General features: G+C 37.0%; 2 protein-coding genes across 5 annotated transcripts in view; one reads left to right on the plus strand and one right to left on the minus strand.

Annotated features, from left to right (window-relative positions):
• The window catches only part of LOC125231724 (pre-mRNA-splicing factor ATP-dependent RNA helicase PRP16), a 197,650-nt gene that overhangs the window by 1,362 nt on the left and 176,115 nt on the right, over positions 1–20,173 (plus strand). The window contains 9 exon segments of the mRNA XM_048137273.1: positions 63–263; positions 1,193–1,287; positions 2,718–2,920; positions 3,907–4,005; positions 5,209–5,338; positions 5,861–5,950; positions 7,754–7,900; positions 9,875–10,027; positions 10,497–10,690. Of these exon segments, the coding sequence (XP_047993230.1) occupies positions 63–263; positions 1,193–1,287; positions 2,718–2,920; positions 3,907–4,005; positions 5,209–5,338; positions 5,861–5,950; positions 7,754–7,900; positions 9,875–10,027; positions 10,497–10,690 (1,312 nt within the window).
• On the minus strand, positions 12,173–19,402 carry LOC125231726. 4 transcript variants are annotated; one of them, XM_048137276.1, is made up of 5 exons: positions 18,868–19,401; positions 18,428–18,603; positions 17,700–17,807; positions 17,179–17,274; positions 12,173–13,412 (listed from the first exon to the last, which is right to left on the minus strand). In XM_048137276.1, exons 1-4 carry the CDS (start codon positions 19,202–19,204, stop codon positions 17,230–17,232), a joined length of 666 nt encoding a protein of 221 aa, XP_047993233.1. In that variant the 5' UTR covers positions 19,205–19,401; the 3' UTR covers positions 12,173–13,412; positions 17,179–17,229. The 4 variants fall into 4 exon arrangements, with proteins under 4 accessions (XP_047993233.1, XP_047993232.1, XP_047993234.1 ...); XM_048137275.1 differs by lacking the exon at positions 17,179–17,274 and having other exon boundaries at positions 18,868–19,402; XM_048137277.1 differs by lacking the exon at positions 17,179–17,274 and having other exon boundaries at positions 13,353–13,412; positions 17,700–17,892; positions 18,868–19,402.

Consider the following 20,173-nt stretch of genomic DNA (forward strand, 5'->3'; position numbering starts at 1 on the left):
GTAAAAATTAAAATTTGATTTCTCATGATTCTCCTTAATTTTGATCAATTCGTTCATTTCAGTTTGAAAGTCCTGAAACCTCCAGAGAGTACAGCCTGGGACGATGATGATGATGACAAGGCACCTCCACGGAAGTCAACATGGGACTTCCCAACTCCAAAGCCAAGAGAAATGGGTCCGAGCTCGGAGAGGTCCCAGCGGAGACCTACAAGGGATTATAAGGGGCGGCCTTATGAGAATACTCCTAGAGCAACTCCTCACAAGTAAGTGCCTTGTTTGTAGTTAACTTATGCTTTAATATCTTACTTACTTTCTTTTGGATATGGTTTCCTGTACAGAAATTAGTTTACTAATGTCAAACATTGTAACTTGACACATTAAGAAACACATTCACACATGAAGCAGTAACAAATATTGCTTACACACTTTTTACTTTATTTATTTATACCATGTAAATTACCAATTATTTGCATGTTTCTTTAATAATAGTGCTAAGTATCAAATATGTCTAAAGATTCTAGTGCTAAAAATAACTCTTTAATTTGGATCATAAATAATATAACAAGCAATGAAGTTGCTTATGTTACTGTTACGTGGAACGCCCCTAGAGTAATAAATAAATAAAAATAAATAAATATTGGGGACACCTTACACAGATTAACTTAGCCCCAAACTAAGCAAAGCTTGTACTATGGGTGCTAAGCGACGATATACATACTTAAATAGATAAATACATACTTATATCTGTGCTCATCACACAAATAAATGCCCTTACCGGGATTCGAACCCAGGACCTTTATTATTGAATAAATTACATTAGCAACAACTGACGTAGGTCTCTTCTAAAGTCTTCCATTCCTGTCTGTTTCTTGCAACACTCATCCATGTCTCTCCTCCAGTCTTTCTTAGAACTTGTGGAGTTACGCCCAAGATTTAAAGAAAAAGTGGGCCACAAAAGTGGCCACAAAGTGGTGTAATGACCCCTAGGGTAGTGGTTATGTGTATGGTGGAATGCGACACTCCACCCAAGGCGGAGACGGAATTCGTTGGTGGTTTTAGACGGTAGTCCTACACTGGTTAGTCCATCATCGCCCCTGGTCCCCCGGACCGGATGGCATGCATAAATATATATCCCCAACGTTGAAAAAAAAAGGTAGTGGTTATGTACTGACTTTGTTTTTCGTGCTTGTAGATGGGTGAGCTCTCGCCGAGGCATGGATGTGGATGACCCTGACTGGCAGGAGGCTGAGAAGAAACTCGACAGAGAGTGGTACAACATGGGTGAAGGTATGTTACATTTGTGTGTACCGTGTGTCAGAAAACCTAGAGGCACAAATCATGACTCTGCATTATCTGATTTGATAGTATGAGTACATCATCATCATCATCCTCCTTGCGCTATCCCGGCATTTGCCACGGCTCATGGGAGCCTGGGGTCCGCTTTGACAATCTTGGAACAAACTCCCAGAAGACGTGGTCTCAGCACAAAATGTGAATCAGTTTAAAAATAGACTAGACAAGCACATCACATCTACAACTCTGCTATGATTACTGTCATAATGATCACTGGATACAGGCTATATTAGTTCTTTAACTGCCTGCCTGCTTATTAAATAATAAATAAATAAATAATCCCAAGATTTGGCGTAGTGCTAGTGCAGTTTTGACGAAAGCGACTGCCATCTGACCTTCCAACCCGAAGGGTAAACTAAAGCTTATTGGAATTAGTTCCGTTTCCTCACGATGTTTTCCTTTACCGAAAAGCGACTGGTAAATATCAAATTATATTTCGCACATAAATTCCGAAAAACTCATTGGTGCGAGCCGGGGTTCGAACCGCGATCTCCGGAAAGAAAGTCGCACGTACTTACCGCTAAGCTACCAGCGCTTCCCAGTATGAGCATAGACTGACCACCATAAATTTAGGTACAATTTACCTAAATTTATAACTGTCCTATATCCATTGCATATGATTGTATATGACAAGCAAAACTGTCCTATATCCATTGCATATGATGGTATATGACAAGCCAAAAAGTTAAAATAGTATTACAGAAGGAGTCCTACTGTAGGACATGCTGTGAACATTCTTTTCACCACACCAACTGGTAATGGCTCTCTTTGCTATTCGAAAACAGATAACAAAATTTCATTTTATCCACAAGAGTGCAAAGTAATTTCATACAAATTTTAACTTGATGTCTTAAGCTGGCTGGTGGATTTTACCTATAAATGATGATTTTGAATCATACATATTGAATAAATTGATATTTTTTATTTAGTTTGATGTTTTATAGTCAGTAGGTATTTTGTTCGTGTATGTGGTGAATCATCTTAACCTTCGCGCCTTGAAACCCTCTAGCTTGGAATCTTTCATTTGACACGTGCGGTGAAACAACAACTTTGCGTTTATTAATCATCTTACAAGCATTGTACCATGGGCCATACATTAGGTATTTACGTCAAATCGTCAGATCCAAAGCTTTTCTATAATTATATTTTTCGAGTGTCATGTCAAATGTTTACGAATAAGTATCAGGTCATTTTATAATTCCAAAATTATTTTTTCTTTTAATAACTATTATGAAAGTAATTATTAAGAAAGTGTACTTAAATTATTAGTTGCAAAATGACGTGTAAATAATGTTATATTTTTATCAATAAATATACTACTACTACTACTACTACTACTATGACTATCCAAATTCTCTTTCCAGGCGAAACAGACGAATCTGACCCATTCGCCGGCACCAGCTCCGAATACATAGCCAAGAAAGAAGAACAGATTGAAAAGAGACGGAATCGCAAAGTGTCCGCCCAACGGCAGCAAAGCGACAGAGACAACGAGCTGTGGGAGCGAAACAGAATGTTAACTAGCGGAGTTGTGCATGCCGTCAACGTTAATAGCGATATGGACGAGGTATGATTACTTTTTTCATAGATAAATAGTTTAAGTGTATTGAGTTCGTGAACCAACGGAGTGGCAGCTGATCACGAGGCTTCATTACATCCTTAAACAATCAGTTGGTATGAAACTTTTCCTTTCATAGATAAATAGTTTAAGTGTATCAATACACTTACGTTGGTTGGTTAGGTTACTATGCTTTGGTAGATGTACCAACCGAGCTGCAGCTGATTTTTACGAGGCTTCATTACACCCTCAAACAATTTACACACTAACTTGGGAGTATGTCATACAAAATCTATCTCTGTTTACAGTTCGCAGCATATACGATTACCTTTCTTACTCACTTATTTTTTTCTGATTTTCGTTCAATCTTTGAACTCTCCGAATAATACTGGGAGGAGCATGCTTCTCTAAGACAGGAATGGCGTCGTACGGTTCACAAAAGTGTTGGCCTTTTTGAGACACAGCGTTTAGAAAACCTTGACGCAAAACGCCATTCCCGGAAGACCAGACCAAAGCCGTCCTACACTTACACAGATATATGTGTAAGAATGTTCTATAATATTTATTTATTTATTTAATATGCTGCGCTCCATAGCTCTCTGGCAAACCCCGAGTTTGGACTTCTCAGCTTTCGAAGTATGCACATGTCCATGAGCCTACGTTTCAGTGACCGAGGTAGGTCTCCTTTCATTAGGTGTTTCATTGACCAATAGCTCTTCCAGGCGTAACAAAAAAGGCGTATCTTGGTAACAAAAAAGGAATTAAAAAACATCTAAAAAAAAACACATATAACACAGCTGGCCAGCTATATTGTGCTCCGTGTAATCGCACGTTTAAAACCAAGTTCGGTTTTGCGAGTCATTTAAGAGCCCACCAAAACCAAAATTCAGACCACATGGACTAACAAGGAGTCGCCATAGCCGGATACGGTTTGGACGACGATGATGATAATGATAATACTGAAATCTAGTATTCATTTAACTTATTTTTTACAGGAAAGCGTGGACCGAGTCCATTTACTCGTACACAACATCGTACCGCCCTTCCTTGATGGACGGATTGTTTTCACCAAGCAGCCTGAACCTGTCATACCGGTGAGTTTTTATTTTACAAAGCTATTTTGTCTTCATTTTCATGTATCGTCCTGACAGGCAAGCACGATAAACGATAAAATTATAATTATATCATTTATCCGGCGCGACCATGCTTGCTTGCCTGATTGATCGCGCCTCAGTCATTTACCGATAAAACGCTGCTCCTCAAAGTTAAAACGCAGTAAGTCTATATGCATTCCATACATACTTACTACAATTTTCTTTTTATTGACAGACGAAGATACAAGTGTTTTTAAAAGTAGTGACGATATATTATAATTATTTTAACCGGCATCCATCACATGACTATACGTTCCGATCTGTTCCGTGGGTATGAGAAACCCAAGCGCAGAGGGGGGGGGTCTAAAATCATCCATGGGGGCCTAGGTTGCCCCCTCTGGATCCGCGCATGGAGAAACCCGATTAAAATCATTTTAAAAGGACCACAACCTATAGGCTACTTGCCTCCTAGTCAAATCAGCTTTTTTTAAGAACTGTCAAAACGAATTTCAACGTCTTATTTCAATTTCAAATTTGGAATTTAATATATTTTTACCTGAAAAATCGAATTGAGTGACGTCATCCAACTTTTTCTTGTAGTTATGCTTTATTTCGTGCATATAATTTTACCAAGTGACATATTCGAAATAGAAATTGATTTTTAAAAATAGTTACTTCTATCCATGTTTTTTTATATTTGTCTTTCGATGCTTTGAACCACTTTCACTGTGCGTAAAAAAACACCATCTGTACTGAAAAATATTTTATTTTAAATACAGTCGAGTTCCCTTTTAGGGTCTCCCCAAACATACGCGGAATCAATTTCGCCTACCAAAATCGCTCGTTAGTTTTGAACATACGTACGGGTGCGTTTAGCAACGACGTCGCGTAAGCGTCCTCATACTAACAAGTGGTTTTTGGTTGGTTAGAGCTGATTACATCGATAGGTTTGAGGAAATCCTTACAGCCCAGCCACGACATTGGTCTAAGCGCGACAGCGGTGAGCGGCGGCCATACATTGAAGCGGTGGGACTTTTCATTCGCACGTATGGCTGCCGCTCACCGCTGTCGCGCTTAGACCAATGTCGTGGCCGGGCCGTTAGGGCATCATACACAAAACACATACCCAAAATCGAAGCTAACATACTTAGCTTCATATCGTAAATTAACTCCTGTTAATCTATTTTTATAATCCGTTTTCAGGTGAAAGACCCAACCTCAGACATGGCGCTAAACGCCCGTAAAGGCTCAGCGCTCGTAAAGGCTTTCAGGCTGGAGAAGGAAAGGCGGAAGGCCCAGAAGAAGCACTGGAAACTTGAAGGAACTAAAATTGGTGAGTTCTGCTGTTTCATGTTATTCGAATGTTTTAGCAAAAACGGAGCTCATAGACAGATAAAGTCTGAGAAAAATACGTATCTATAATTAAATATGTGTACCTAGGAATGTAGTTTCGACTAGATGGCGCTACACCATTTGTTGATTCTGGGCTAGATGGCGCACTTACAGTTGACAATTTTGAACATATATAAATATTATAAGACGTTCTTACACAGATTGACCGAGTCCCATAGTAAGCTCAAGCAGAATGTGGATATAAATGAGGAGTGTCTTCAAAAGGGCTTATTTCTATAAGTCAACAGAGGTTATTTTTATCTATGTCTTCCTAGAAAAATAACCCTTGTTGACTTATAGAAATGTCCTTTTGAAAAGACACTCCTCAAATCAAGTTAAGAATATGGGCCAAATTGTCAAAACTGGTTCTAAAGTTTTAAGCCTTTGTCGAGAAATGGCGGCCTGTACACAGTAACTACACATTTTGACCGTGATTCTCTATAAATTCGATCCTCTTTTACAGGAAACATCATGGGTATCCAGAAGAAAGAAGAAGAACTGGAGGACGGACCTACGAAGGAGGCCTATAAGTATGCTGAACATGTTGATAGCGGTAAGTTATTTCATCTACATATACCATTCGAGTAATAATATACCCCTAGTACCAATAGTACCCCTTTCACCTTCAAATGAAATTCATATAATCATATAAAAATCGGTTCAAGCGCTGGTGGCCTAGCGGTAAGGGCGTGCGTCTTTCTATACGGAGGTCGCGGGTTCGAACCCCGGCTCGCACCAATGAGTTTTTCGAAACTTATGTGCGAAATGTCATTTAATATTTCCCAGCCGCTTTTCGGTGAAGGAAAACATCGTGCGGAAACCGGACTAATTCCAATAAGGCCTAGTTACCCTTTGGGTTGGAAGGTCAGATGGCAGTCGCTTTCGTTAAACTAGTGCCTACGCCAAATCTTGGGATTAGTTGTCACAGCGGTCCCCAGGCTCCCATGAACCGCGGCAAATGGCGGGATAACGCAAGGAGGATGATGATGATATAAAAATCTGTTCAATGCGTCGCTTTGACATGGCTCTTTATATTCATGGAGCCCAATCGATTTTGCTCGACTCACAAGCCCTAAAATGGCACAAGTATTACCTTTTAAGAGTTTTAAGTCTTCTAACCTCCATAGTCATATATAAGGAATGAGCTACCTTCTGAGATGTTGCCCTTGCGTTATGACATGGGGTTTTTCAAGAAGCAGGTATTTAGGTTCTCAAAGCTCGGCAACGCATAAGTGGCTCCCCTGATGTTGCTTATGTCCATGGGCGGCAATGACTGCTTCCCATCTAGCGGGACTTCTGCTCGTTTGCTTATCATAAAAAAATATACAATATCCAGGTCATTTCGGTGCAGTCTGAGAAATAAAACAAAACTTCGTGTATCTTCGTATCTACCGCGACATGCGTATTTAAGACGATACAGGAGGGGTCAGTTCTCCATACAAACGCTCTCGACTATTTCCTCCCTGGTTTTTGAAGACAGAGCAATGATTTTACTTTTTCAGAGCAGTTATTTGACACAAATTCTCAGCATATAAAAGCATATAAACATATTATAAAAAACCTAACCTAGGGTGCCGCCAGCAGCGGGGCAGGGCCCAAGCTGCCGGTGGTTAGGGCTGCAGAGAGAGGAACCGTCGGACTATACGCGCCGTGTCTAAGATCACCGCCTTCTGCATCTGGCCCTTGATCCAGCCACCTAGCGAGAGTCTCTTAAGATGTTGGTCGAGACTCTTCGCTATGAGACCGTTCGCTGAAACGACTATCGGAACAATTATCGTTAAATCAACATCCCACATGGCGGTTATCTCGTGACTCTCGTGAGCCAAGTCTAGGTACTTTCTGGACTTAACACAAATTATTATTATTTTTATCTGTGTCGGACCGTTTTGATTTTTTTGATTATTTTTATTTTTAAAGACGCTAGAGCCAATCAAAATTTTCTAAAAACGGGCTGTTCCATTATGGCGCAAAAAACGTGTGATACTCAAGATTGGTAATAATAGCCAAAAAAACTAAACGGTCCGCACACAGATTATTTCATTGTTATTCTCAAAATATCAGATTTTCAAATTTCGTTCCGATTGATTAAGTCTTGAAGGAGGAAACAGATCGAACACCTCGTATTTTAAAAATTTTTTCTCAATATCTTTTAACCAGTTGTTCTTAATGGACAATTATTTTTCGATAAATCGGTCAGTTAATAACACTAGCAATTTACCTAAAATTCCCAAAACTGAAAGGGAGGCTCCTTTCCATTTTAGCATTTTCGCTCCTGTAGCGTCTTAAAGATTTGATCTGATCTTTAAAGTATTAAAGTTCTCAATAATGTACTAAAATTATTATTTTCTGTTTTCAGAATCTAAGGATGCCAAAGAGCCCGAATCCAAATCTTCATTCGTTAGGAACAAAACCATACAAGAGCAAAGACGGTTCCTACCAGTGTTCGCTGTAAGAGAGGAGTTGATGCAAGTTATAAGGGAAAATAGCGTGGTCATCATAGTTGGTAAGATTCAATATATAATATGTAATAGGCTAGTTTCCTATACTTCAAATAAAATATTTTATGCAGTGCATGAAATAAAGCACCACATAATTAGAAGAAATATATGGACAGTAGTTATGTTCAAACATAATTTCTATTTAATAAGTCAAACAGAAAGATATAAAGTAAATGAATTGACCGTGACGTCACTCCTCAGTATTTCATAGTAATTCTATATTAGCAAATCGTTTTGACAGTTCTTAAAAAGAAGCTGATTTGACTGGTAGGAAACTAGCCTATTATTTAAGAAAGATGGACCTATGGACATAATTTATACAGGGCTTCCGAAGGCGTCTATCATTTTGTTATGATGTCAAAAGCTTGTAATTACTTATACATGTATTAATTTGGGTTTCGGGTAGAAATTGTCTTAGTATTAAAGACAACCAGATGTAAACAGTATAAGCATGAGGAACTTGTCTCATTTAATATGTAACTTCTTTTATACAAAATACGAAAATACATATAACGAACATACTTACATAATTATTGCATGTTGGTTAGTTGATCAATAGGCTACCTAGCCTCCTAGTCAAATCAGCTTCTTTTTAAGAACTGTCAAAACGAATCTGAAAGGCTTGCTAATATGGAATTTATATGAAATTGAATTGAGTGACGTCACGGTCAATTCAGTTACTTTATATTATTTCTACCTGACTTATTAAATAGAAATTGGATTTAAAAATAACTGCTGTCCAAGTTTTTCTCATAATTATCTGATGCTTTATTTCGTGCGTGGTATAAAATATTTAATTTTAACTACAGTCAAGTTCCCTATTATTATAATTAAGGAAGACTATAACTTTCATTATTTTTTTTGTCTTCGAGTATTTAGGCACCTACCTACTGTACTTAATTAATATTGTGCGTTCCACGGGAAATCGCTTTCGAGGTTTTTTTTTATTATTTAAATAGTCTCCTACAAAGTAAGTACTTGTTTAAGTTTAATGAGTATTTTTGAACTCTTCGTGACAGAAAAACCTATAATCTTAATATAACTTGCATTCAAACACAACTAGAGCTTCTTTTCCGTGGATTACTCCAATATTGCATTTATATTAAAACCTAATTTACACAAGCATGACATACGCTACATTAAATGCATCTATCTAAAATGTATACATTGTATACATATACTAGCGGTCCGCCCCGGCTGCACACGGGGCTATCATAAAAATGGTTATAGTAATTTATCCTGAAAAGATAGACATATGCTATTACGGACTTTTTTGTATGTCTATGAAAGATACACAATTTCGCCATACATTGTTTTGATATAGCTCAAATAGTACCAAAGCTAAATGAAAACAGTTCAAGATACTTGCTTTCTTGTAGAAAAGCTTTAAAATTTTCTAATCGCATTCTACGCAGAAAGCTGTTTTTGTATTTTAAAATGATTGTGCTAATCATTTTGAAAAAATAATTATAGTACACTATTAATGATATCTAGTATAATAAAGCTCGTCTGTTTTAAAGGCTATCAATTAATTAATAAGCATGTAATCAGGAAAAATAAAAAAAAAATCGTTTTTTCGCTTTACTGTAAAATTTGGCAAAACCCAGATACTTGATTTCTGCTTAGGGCAGCCGAGCTCTCGAACGGATGAACTGATTTAGATTTCGTGTTTTTTTGTTTGAAAGCTGTTTAAGTCGTTGTGTTCTTAGCCATGTTTCATGAAAATCAGTGCACTATGTCGGGGTTTTTTTTCAAAATTTAATTTATAGTTTATTAAATGTATGTATGTTTTGTCCTGCCTGCCTAATCAAGTTTATCTAAGGTCTGTTAGGTTTTCACGCCGAAAACATCACACAAACGAAAAATATTTTAGTAGTTCACGCATACCGATCGTGATAATTGTATGTGGTTTTTTAATTATAACATGCTGAATATTGCCATATATAAAGTAATATTTAATCATATTTAAATCTGTCCAGGTGAAACCGGCAGCGGCAAAACGACCCAACTAACTCAATACCTCCACGAAGAGGGGTATAGTCGCCTTGGTATGATCGGATGCACGCAGCCACGTAGAGTTGCAGCTATGTCTGTAGCTAAACGTGTTTCTGACGAAATGAACACCAAGCTGGGTAAGTTACTTGTAACACAGTACCTCCATTAAAAGAGGTATAGTTGTTTTCACTAAAGATGAACACCAAGCTAGGTACGAAGAGGGCAGTCGCCTAGGCTAAACAAGTCTCTGAAGAGTGACGCAAGTAACTTGTAACACAATACCTCCATGAAGAGGGGTATAGCCTTGGCATGATCGAGTGCACTCAACCCAGCAGAGTTGCTTAATATATGTTCGTAGCTAAACGAGCCTTTGACAAAATGAACACCAAGCTTATAGTTATACTCTGTAATACAGTACCTCCGTGAAGAGGGGTATAGTCTTTGCATTATCGGTTGGTACTGTCGCACGTTCACAGGTGACGGTAATGGCTTACCATTGGTTATATCATCTGCTCTTTTGCCTCATATACAATATTATAAGAAAAAAAAAGAATGTATCATCAAATCTATCCAGATTACTGGCTAACCATAACCTCTCTCTTTCAGGCGACGAGGTCGGCTACGCGATCCGTTTCGAAGACTGCACATCCCCAAACACAGTCATCAAATACATGACCGACGGTATATTACTCCGAGAAGGTCTACGCGAACCAGATCTTGACAACTATTGTGCCATTATTATGGACGAAGCTCACGAGAGGTCGCTGTCCACGGATATGCTCTTCGGTCTTCTCAGAGAGGTAAGTGATTAGCGCCATCTATTGGCATTAAGTGGAACTATGACTATTGACTATGTCTTCTTTTAGACTTTTTAGAGTATATATTCTATTTGAAATGTAATAAGCAGAAGGTAATCAAATATATAACCGACGGTATATTACTACGAGAAGGTCTACGCGAACCAGATTTGGATAACTACTGTGCCATTATTATGGACAAAGATCACAAGAGGTCGCTGTCTGCCGATATGCTCTTCGGTCTTCTCAGAGAGGTAAGTGTTATACAAATCCAGCATAAGATTTATTTTTCCCTTGAGCGCCATTGCGGCCCTTTCAGAATGCACTGTATTGTGACTGCAGAACCCTATTACCTCAAAAAAGCCTTCGCAAGTCACATAAAAAAGTAATCACATAAGTAAATGTATTTAGTAATGCCATCTAGTCTAAATAAGCTCAACTTTTTCCTTTTATTAAATGGAAACCCCTTTGCCTCGGCTACTCTTCTTACCTTCAACACTATTTACAACGCCATCTATTATCGTCTTGTAAGAACGCCAAGCTACTCCATAGCAGTTCGCGCTGTTGTCGTAACTCTTTCGCTGACAACTAGATGTCGCTAGCATCCTGTTGTTAAAAATAATCGTTGAAAACCGGTGTAAAACCGATTCGATAAGACTTATTAATTTCAGCATTCCTTGCCTGTGCATACAATACTAATTACTCTTTCTTGATTAATCATTTTCATACTTACTTCGTTTATATTGAATATGTAGAGCTCATGACCTTTGATTTGACCTTTACGCTTGAATAAAAGTATTCGTCGTCGTTGAGGTTAGGATATGTTAATGAAGGTGAATTTCATATTCTAGTAATTAGAGATAGGTGATATGAGTTTGTCCTGCTTCTGAGCTTAGGTTTCTTGTTAGGACAGAGAGAGAAAGGATGTTACTTATGAAGGAATTATAATTTCAACTAAGTTTTTTTATTTAATGGGTACTTGGGTTATACTCGGAATGTGTTGTAGAACCTACATACTTAAGGAAATCTTACTAATTCTACTTTGTGGTTTATACACTAACAAAACATCTTACTTACCTAGACAAAGACAAGATCCGTAAAAGGAATAAGTTTGCCTTGTAGAAATTATGTCTTTATTTGGTTTTATGTGTCTTTCTGTATAAAAATAGTACATTTGGATACAAGTGCGTGAAAGAGCAAGCGCGAAACGAGGGGCGATAAATTAAAACACGACCGAAGGGAGTGTTTTAAATCGACACGAGTTACGAATTTCCTTTTCACACGTGTATCGTATGACGTTTTTCAGTACAGATGGCCCACCGAAGTTTCGACCTGACATATAATGAACCACTTCTCGCACTAGTGCGTAAAAAAACACCATCTGTACTGAAAATATTACTATACTAACATTATGTGGTTGAATTCTTGGTAAAGGGCATTGAATATTGGTGATAGGTTTTTTTATTACAAATGATAAAAAATAGCATCTTGTACTTATTTATTTATAAAAATGCTTCATTATAAATAGGACATTTAAATTACAATACTCTTAAAAACATTAGGCCTAGTATGCAGGTATAAATAAATATAAATACTCTCATACTTCGCCAAAATACTCTCGTTACTTTACCCGACTATGAATAGAAGATATAATTATGAGTTTAACAAGTATGAACAGTCTACACAAGTCTATAAACGAATATATATGTATATTGATTAGAGATTTCAAAAAAACAGCAGTTAAATATTCAAACTTTCATAGTCGGTTTTATAATTTTCTTACAAAAAACAGAACAGTCTTTTTTCGATCAAAAATGAACGTTTACATATACTCAAGACATAAGACTAGGGTATCCTCCCAGACCAACAAGATATCTCTATAAATTATAGCCTATTACTATAGACATAATTAAACAGGTATATATAGGTTAGAAAATATGTCAACAGTTAATCACGGGTCTGTCTTAGCTCAGGAATGTCTGAAACGTTTTGACGCAAAATTACAATAAATTAAAGCTTCCAATCCTTGGAGCAATATACTGGCAGTCAAGAAAAAAACGTTAAAATTCATAAAAGGAACTGAATAGTTCCGAAGACGCGTTCCAAAAGCGTCAAGTAACCAAAACACTGGCAGTTGGTAAAAATAAACATTAAAAGCCCAAAATAGGAACTCGCTGAAGAACTTATTCCAAATTTAAACTCCACCAATGTTACCAGATACTGGCTGATAAAAAGTTTGAAATATAAACAAAGAAAATTGAGAGCTCGAAACTTTCAAACATCGTCGATGTTTTCAAATTCCAGCAGTTAAAAACCTTTTTGATAAAAAAAGGCACTGCACTAAGAGCTTGAAAACTAAAGCTGTACAATTCAAAAAAGGAACTAAACGAATCGAGAATCCTTTTGCTGCGTTCCGATTTTAAACACAGACGATGTTACCCGCCGTTGAAAACATCAAAATGAGGAACCAATCAGAGCTCCGACGCTCCGTTCCAATTTCAGACACTGTTTTAAAAACATAAAATCCGAAAACGGAACCGAATGCGTTCCAAAATTAAACATGGTCAATGTTTCTCGGCGGCCAGAAGCAGAAACAGGTGTTGCCAGCGGTGTCGCTGGCGGCCGGCACTCAGACCGACTTCGCCTTGGCCCGCGCGTTGTTTTGGCTGACGAGCATAACGCCCATGTTCATTCCGATGTTACCCCATTTGAGCGACTCGCTTATCTGAAACAAGGAAATAATCATTATAGACTTGTTTTTATTACGCTTTTGAACGTTATTACCTACTGCGCTATTTATTATTAGTGCGGCTGGCAGTCTATAATAAACTTTACGTTTTAAAATCAGAAATTGTACGGAATTATACGCAAATAATACCTGTTAACTACATTTAGGTGTACCAATTATTTTTGAACTTTTTGTTCATTAATAAAATGGCAAAGATTGATACTGAAACTGCTTTCCGATTTCGTAATAAATAAAAAATGTTACTGTCACTGAGAAAAAAGTCGGTAAACCGTAAGGTATTTATTTTATTTTTCTTTTAATTACATATTTTAATGAGTATTAAACTCGAAAGGCGATAAGAAGTAAAGGAATCTATATACCAATACTTAAACTATTACGTAATTAATAATAGTTCTAGAAGGAATATTGTGGTAGATTATCTATAGATGTACTTTAAACGCATATTCAGACTAAGTGGAACCATTAAATACCTATAACTATAATAATAAAGTTATTATGTATTTTTAAGTGACCGTATTACTTTTTTGGCAGTAAAAGTAAGTATTTTTCATGTTTTTGTTTTATTTCTTGATCAATAATCACTGGCAATATGCTGATTGTAGTAATCTACAATAATTTGTAAGTATTTTACTTGAAATTAGCGTGGTTTGTGTATGCCTACAATGTTCCGTTATTTTTGTATCTAATTTAAAGTTTACAAATAGCTTAATGGGGCAATAGAAACAAAATTCTTGGTGGCATTAGAAACAAGTTTCAATTGACCCTAGTACGTTATTTTGAGTTTAGTACGTGTTTTTTTGTTTCACCATCTACTGAGGCACCAACTAACAACACTAACCAAGTTACGTAACTCCAGATAAAACTCAGACATCTATTGAGACACCAACTAATGTGACAGACATCCAAGTTGCAGGTTTGGATACAGAGTGAACTGAAGGAGACAATACCAATGCCACTGCGTGACAATGCCTACCACACCTCCAATTCCTGTAAACCTAGCTTTTGGAACTTTTTATGATCCAAATCAGCCATCCACAAGCCGCTTAAATATTTTTACGCCCGAAGCGACCAGGCCATTCCCTGCTCCACCGAGGGTATAGCCAAAAAGGGGTAGGAAAAAATAAAGTTGACCATCTACACGGATACGCCGAAAAAAGAAGAAATCAGTAAGGAAAATAAACAGAAAAATGAACAAACGACGGTGAAAACAAATAAAAAAAATCAATAAAACAAATAAGGGCAAAGGTAAAAAAACGAATCAGACCGAAATGGCACTTTCTTCGGAGGATGAGGTGGCATTGGATAATGCTAATTTCGAAGACTGAGTTTGGGTCATACGATTCTAATGTAAAATAATTGAAAGTAAAGATTATAACCTTTGTTTCATTTGACCCAGGCATAGGGACGTTTGAAACATTTTCCGAGGTTTACTAAAAATCTTCTTACTATTTATTTGTCGCTTATGAAGCCAAATAATACATTTCGCCATATAGCTAGATAAATACTCGATTTTGTCTAGTAAACTGGTTTTGATTCTTTTATTCTTAAGACGTGCTCATTGATCTGGCTATTGTGTTAGGTTTAATGAAGAAAAATACTTGGCAATTATTATTTCGTAATATCTCTTAACCCTTTAAACCATTGTAGTCCGATATAAGGAAAAATATCGGCACTACTTTTAAAAAAACTTGTATATTCTTCTGTAAATGAAGAGAAAAATGTATTAAGTATGTATGGAATGCATATAGACTTACTACGTTTTGTCTTTGAGGAGCAGTGTGAGATACGAGATTTTTTCAAAGTAGTGACGATATATAAAGATAAGTCCGAATAAGACGTAGAATACCAGTGGTTAAAAGATAGATTACCGATTCGAATGTGATGAAAACTTTAAATTAGATTGGATCTGATTTTAAATTAAAATATGACGACGATACTTATAAAAACATACTTGAAAGTACAATTTAAACAAACTAATAAAACTATAAATGACGGTTAAAAATAGACTATCATATCTACTTATGAAACTAATATAAAGTAACTCTTCATGATAACGTTACTTACGTCAAGTACCGTTAACCAACACAGATATTATTATATTATGATCATGCAAAAACTAATACAAATAAACAAAAGTATCTAATTACGTATTATGCATCCGTGTTCGCAGTATTTTGACCGATAACTATGATAACCTTCGGTTTGTATAAATAAATAAATAAATAAATAAATATTATAGTTCTTATTGATGCCCATCCAAGAAGGCTTGTGTTATGGGTACGACAACGATATATTTTGACATCCATGACTAAACAAATATCTCTGCTCATAACAAATAAATGCCCTTCGGTTTGTATAAATAGTTGTCAAGGTTACTTCATTGGGAGCGAAGATCGAGAGCGATATTAGAAAATGAGGTTTTGACTTGTACTTTTTTACTAGAAAAATTTACAGACTTCCACAAACCTTCGATAAATCAGATTTTTTTATTCGAATTTACTTCTAAATTATATCACAACTATCAGACATTAAAAACAGCGACACCTATCAGCATTATTTATTATTATTAACTCTGTCAAAATCTTAAAACATATAAAGTCAACGTACAGATTTTGTAGATACTTTCAGCATTATAGATTTCAATATAACTGAATTGTTCATAAAGATACCTGCTCGCTTCCCATATTAAATTACCTGCCTGTATCATCCTGAAAACTACCTGAGAATCGAACCCAGAAGTTACTTTTTTTAATCAAATAATCGTGGCAAATGCCGGGATAACGCTAGGAGGTAATTATCGAATCGAATGAGATGCCTATAATAAACTGAAAAACACTCCCCTGCCACCAAACGCCACATATATCATAAATATATCACACTGTGTAAATAAAATAATAAAATCTAACTCTCAAATAAATACATACAATATATGACTAAAAACATATACCTACTCAAACCTTATTTCAAAATCGGACGCAATAACACCAAATTAAAAAAAACGCATCTTGATACACATCAATGTGCCAATTAATTGGTCAATAAAAAAAAACCCAAGGAAAAAAGGTATTATTTCCTTAACAAAACCACTCTTGGGTTTTGATGACGCAAATGCAAAGATGTTTAGTATAAGAATTACCCTTTTTATGTTTTTGTTTGTATTTTTTGTACTTGTAATTTTTAAATGTTTTAAAATTCTTCATAATTTATTTAAACATTGCTCACATTTTACTATAGTTAATTTTTGCGTGAGTCACAAAATAAATGAGAAAATATGGATATATGAATATAGTTGTAGTAAATTATATATTTACTGAAGGACAAACAAAGAATGACGTACACACAAGACACCAAGCTGATCAAATAGTGATATTGTTCATTCTAAGGCGAATATCTGGTGTTTTTATAAACCTTTTGTACATGTTTGATTGTATTTTAAATTATTAAGTTTCTGATTCATTTAATAAAAATGTACCGTTTAAATATTACTTAATTGCTTCCCTAAGATTGTATGCAAGCTGATAAAGGTGAATAATAGATTAATTGTGCGGATTGTTTTGTAATCAGTGTAATTATCAGTTAAGAAACTATGCAAAGTCCGGTTATCGTGTTTAAACACGTTTCTCTCGATACAAAGGGCACGCAACAAATATTAGTAGATACGACTAAACTAAGTTAGATAAAACACATACACATATAAGGGGCACATCCTGATTTACCAATCGGTATAAAAATAAAACCTCACCGGTGTCTTAAGGTTGCCAGCTGAGAGTCCAAAGCGCCTCAACGATTACCATCAAAAGATGATAATCATGGGTGTTTTCGACGTCGTTAAGCTGATCTGTAACAGAATGGCTACGTTGTGCGATCTCGTTTTTTTATTCAGATCCCAGTTTCCATGCCTGATGATGCCCCATGCTTTTTGTGCCCGATGATCGCCGCTCTTCCAATGATTATCCGTTTCAACATTGACGTAAACTTAAGTTTAGACAATCACAATAAGCATTGATAAGAAAAGAAAATAAAAAAGATTACATGCATACGGGCAAGGGACTGTTGAATTATCCCGTTTATGCATGCAATCACAAAATAAACTATTCTAGAACCGAAAACAAACGAACGTCGATACATAATTGCGTTTACAGTTTACATATCGGCGTAAATCGATTAAAGCACGCGAGCCGATAAAGACCGTTATATCGTTGGTTCTAGAATCTTGATCGAAATTTAAAATTTACTTTCATGCTTAGAAGTGGTGTTGGTTACCTGTCTCATGCGAGCTTCTTGAGGTGTCTCTCCGTACCGGCACCAGTGGACGAAGTGCAGAGTATTATGCCAGTTCCTCTCGAACCTGGATTTAGTAGCCATGTCCAGCTGCAATCAGGAGAAGGCTCCTTAGTAGCTCCCATCAAACTGTTCCCACGGTTTCCAAAGAGCAAAAACGCGAGGCTTTCGCAATCTGAAAAGAGAGTTTTCCAATTCTGACGTCGCACGCCTAACATCGAAAATCGTTTGAAGAAACCATTCAAGGTTTAGAAGTTTAGTTAGTTCATGCAGTAATGTATTAGAGTTTAATGTGCCGTATTGAAACAGATGTCCTATTTAAGGCGAACGAAGCATGACAATTACATCGGCTAGACGCGTCTGCAGTAATAAGGTCATTGCGTATTTGCATTTAAAACGAGGCTTCAATTGAAATGGAATCTCACGATTCGAGGCGAGTGTTTTCAAAACGAGTGCAAACCGAGGGATTGTTTGGAAAACAGAGCGCATAATTACTCTGTCGTAAATGTCAACGATTTACAGAGTTGAAAGTAGTATCGGCTGAAGGCCGTTCGGTTATTAAAATTCTATAAAATTCTCTTGAGAAACTTAAGTCGCGTGTGTGGTATGCCGTTAGATGACTAATCAAGGACGCAAGAACGATGACTCCGTTAAGCAAGAGATTATGTGAGAAGTCATAGTGAATTGGAAACTCGTCGCGACTAGTTTACCTTTGCTCGAATGTCCTTTTCGCTATTCGGCGATTCCTGTTTGTCATCCACATTGTTGATGCGGATCACTGAGTCCTTCTTCCAGAATGCACCCAGGGTTGTCTTCACGACACGTTTTCTTACACCTTTCTGTTGGACCGTGAACACCTCTATCTGTTCCGGGTTTTTTGTTTTTTCTGTAGATAAAATAAAACAGTCTTAAAACGGTTTTCTTGACCTTAAGCATACCTGTCTGACCGGCGGACAACGTTCGCCGTTCATCTGTTGATTTCGTTATGTTACGACATGATTTATTTACAATGGCGGTGCGTACGTGCTAAACTGAATCCATCAGTGCCCGCACGCGACATGAACGTTATCGTATGTCCCAATTACTATGATAAACTACTGTTTCAAGTACGTTTTTGCGAAATAGAATGTTATTGAATTACGATACGTACCTTTACCCTTCTTCCACATGGCGATGGCGTACATATGGTAGTCGGGAGAAAGACAGGAGTCTGGCGGCAGCGGGTCCTCCGCTCGGACTTCGAGGATGAATCCGGTCTCCAGAACTGCACACAAGATGTTCTGCTCCTCATGTTTGAACCACTTGGTCTCGCGGAGCTTGTGGATCGCTACCGAAGATCCGAAGCGGGGTTTCTTCGGCGCGAAGAGAGCTTGTGCCTGGCTTCCGAAACGAGACAGCAGCCCCTTCACCGTCGGCGGCGGCGCTAGGCTCTTCTCGGGCGGCTTGATCTGCTGGAAGCTCCGGCAGGTCACGAACCTCGCTTCCATTGAACCCTCTACCAAGTTCACAATTTCAATTCACACTCCCACCAACACGATTTGTTTAAAATGCCTTGGGCGCGGTACTCTCGCTGTCGAGAAATCGCGTTTTATATGCAACACTTTCACAATTTTGTTCGCGTGAGATCGCGTTTACAAGAGTTGTGGTTACGCAGCGGCGATGCGGCAAATAGACGCGGCGCGCGTGGCCGGGCCGGGTTTTATACGGCGGAGGGGGCGCCGCGCGGGAGGGAGGGGGGACCCTCCCACTGCCTGACCTCTCGAGAGATGGGAAATATATCGTGGCGTCGCTTCAATTCATTTATAATAATTTATGCATTTTATGATACCATTCGACTTTTATCTCCGATTCCGTAATTTAGGGCTGTGACATCAATTTCTGGAAGTATTTAGGTAATATATTGATTGTTTGACGAGTGTTGAATCTTTTATTTGATGTTGCTTAAGTGATGTCAAGTTACTCTGATACGGCCTCATTTTAGCGTTAATGAATTTGGTATTAACCAACATGCTCTAGTTTTCTTAATAATAGACGTTAAAAATAGAAATAATTAGTAATACTTAATCCTTTTTTAATGATTACCAAATTTAATATCTAGGTTAATTGATTTATTTTATTAGATTGAAAATGTTTCATGTTTTCACAAAATGCGCATTAAAAGACAAACCAACCTAAGTCTGCATTTTGTTGTAGATATTTAATTTTTTAAGTATGGTGCATGGTCTCAATTTACTTATCTTTCAATGTTATCAAGTCTTGCCTTGATGATTGCTATGAACCATGCCCGTGTAGGTACTAATTGTTTTTAATTAGTTGAAAATAATTTATCTGCACTCTATAACATGCTGACAGTCACCGGGTTGTCAGAATGTTATACTCTTTTCATGCATTATTGTCTAGACATCTTTCAAAAGCAAAAACAGAGACAGTCACTCATTTTATCGACAAATTATCGT

Source organism: Leguminivora glycinivorella, chromosome 12 (genome assembly GCF_023078275.1).
Source record: "Leguminivora glycinivorella isolate SPB_JAAS2020 chromosome 12, LegGlyc_1.1, whole genome shotgun sequence".
In the NCBI taxonomy this organism is placed as follows: Eukaryota; Metazoa; Arthropoda; class Insecta; order Lepidoptera; family Tortricidae; genus Leguminivora; species Leguminivora glycinivorella.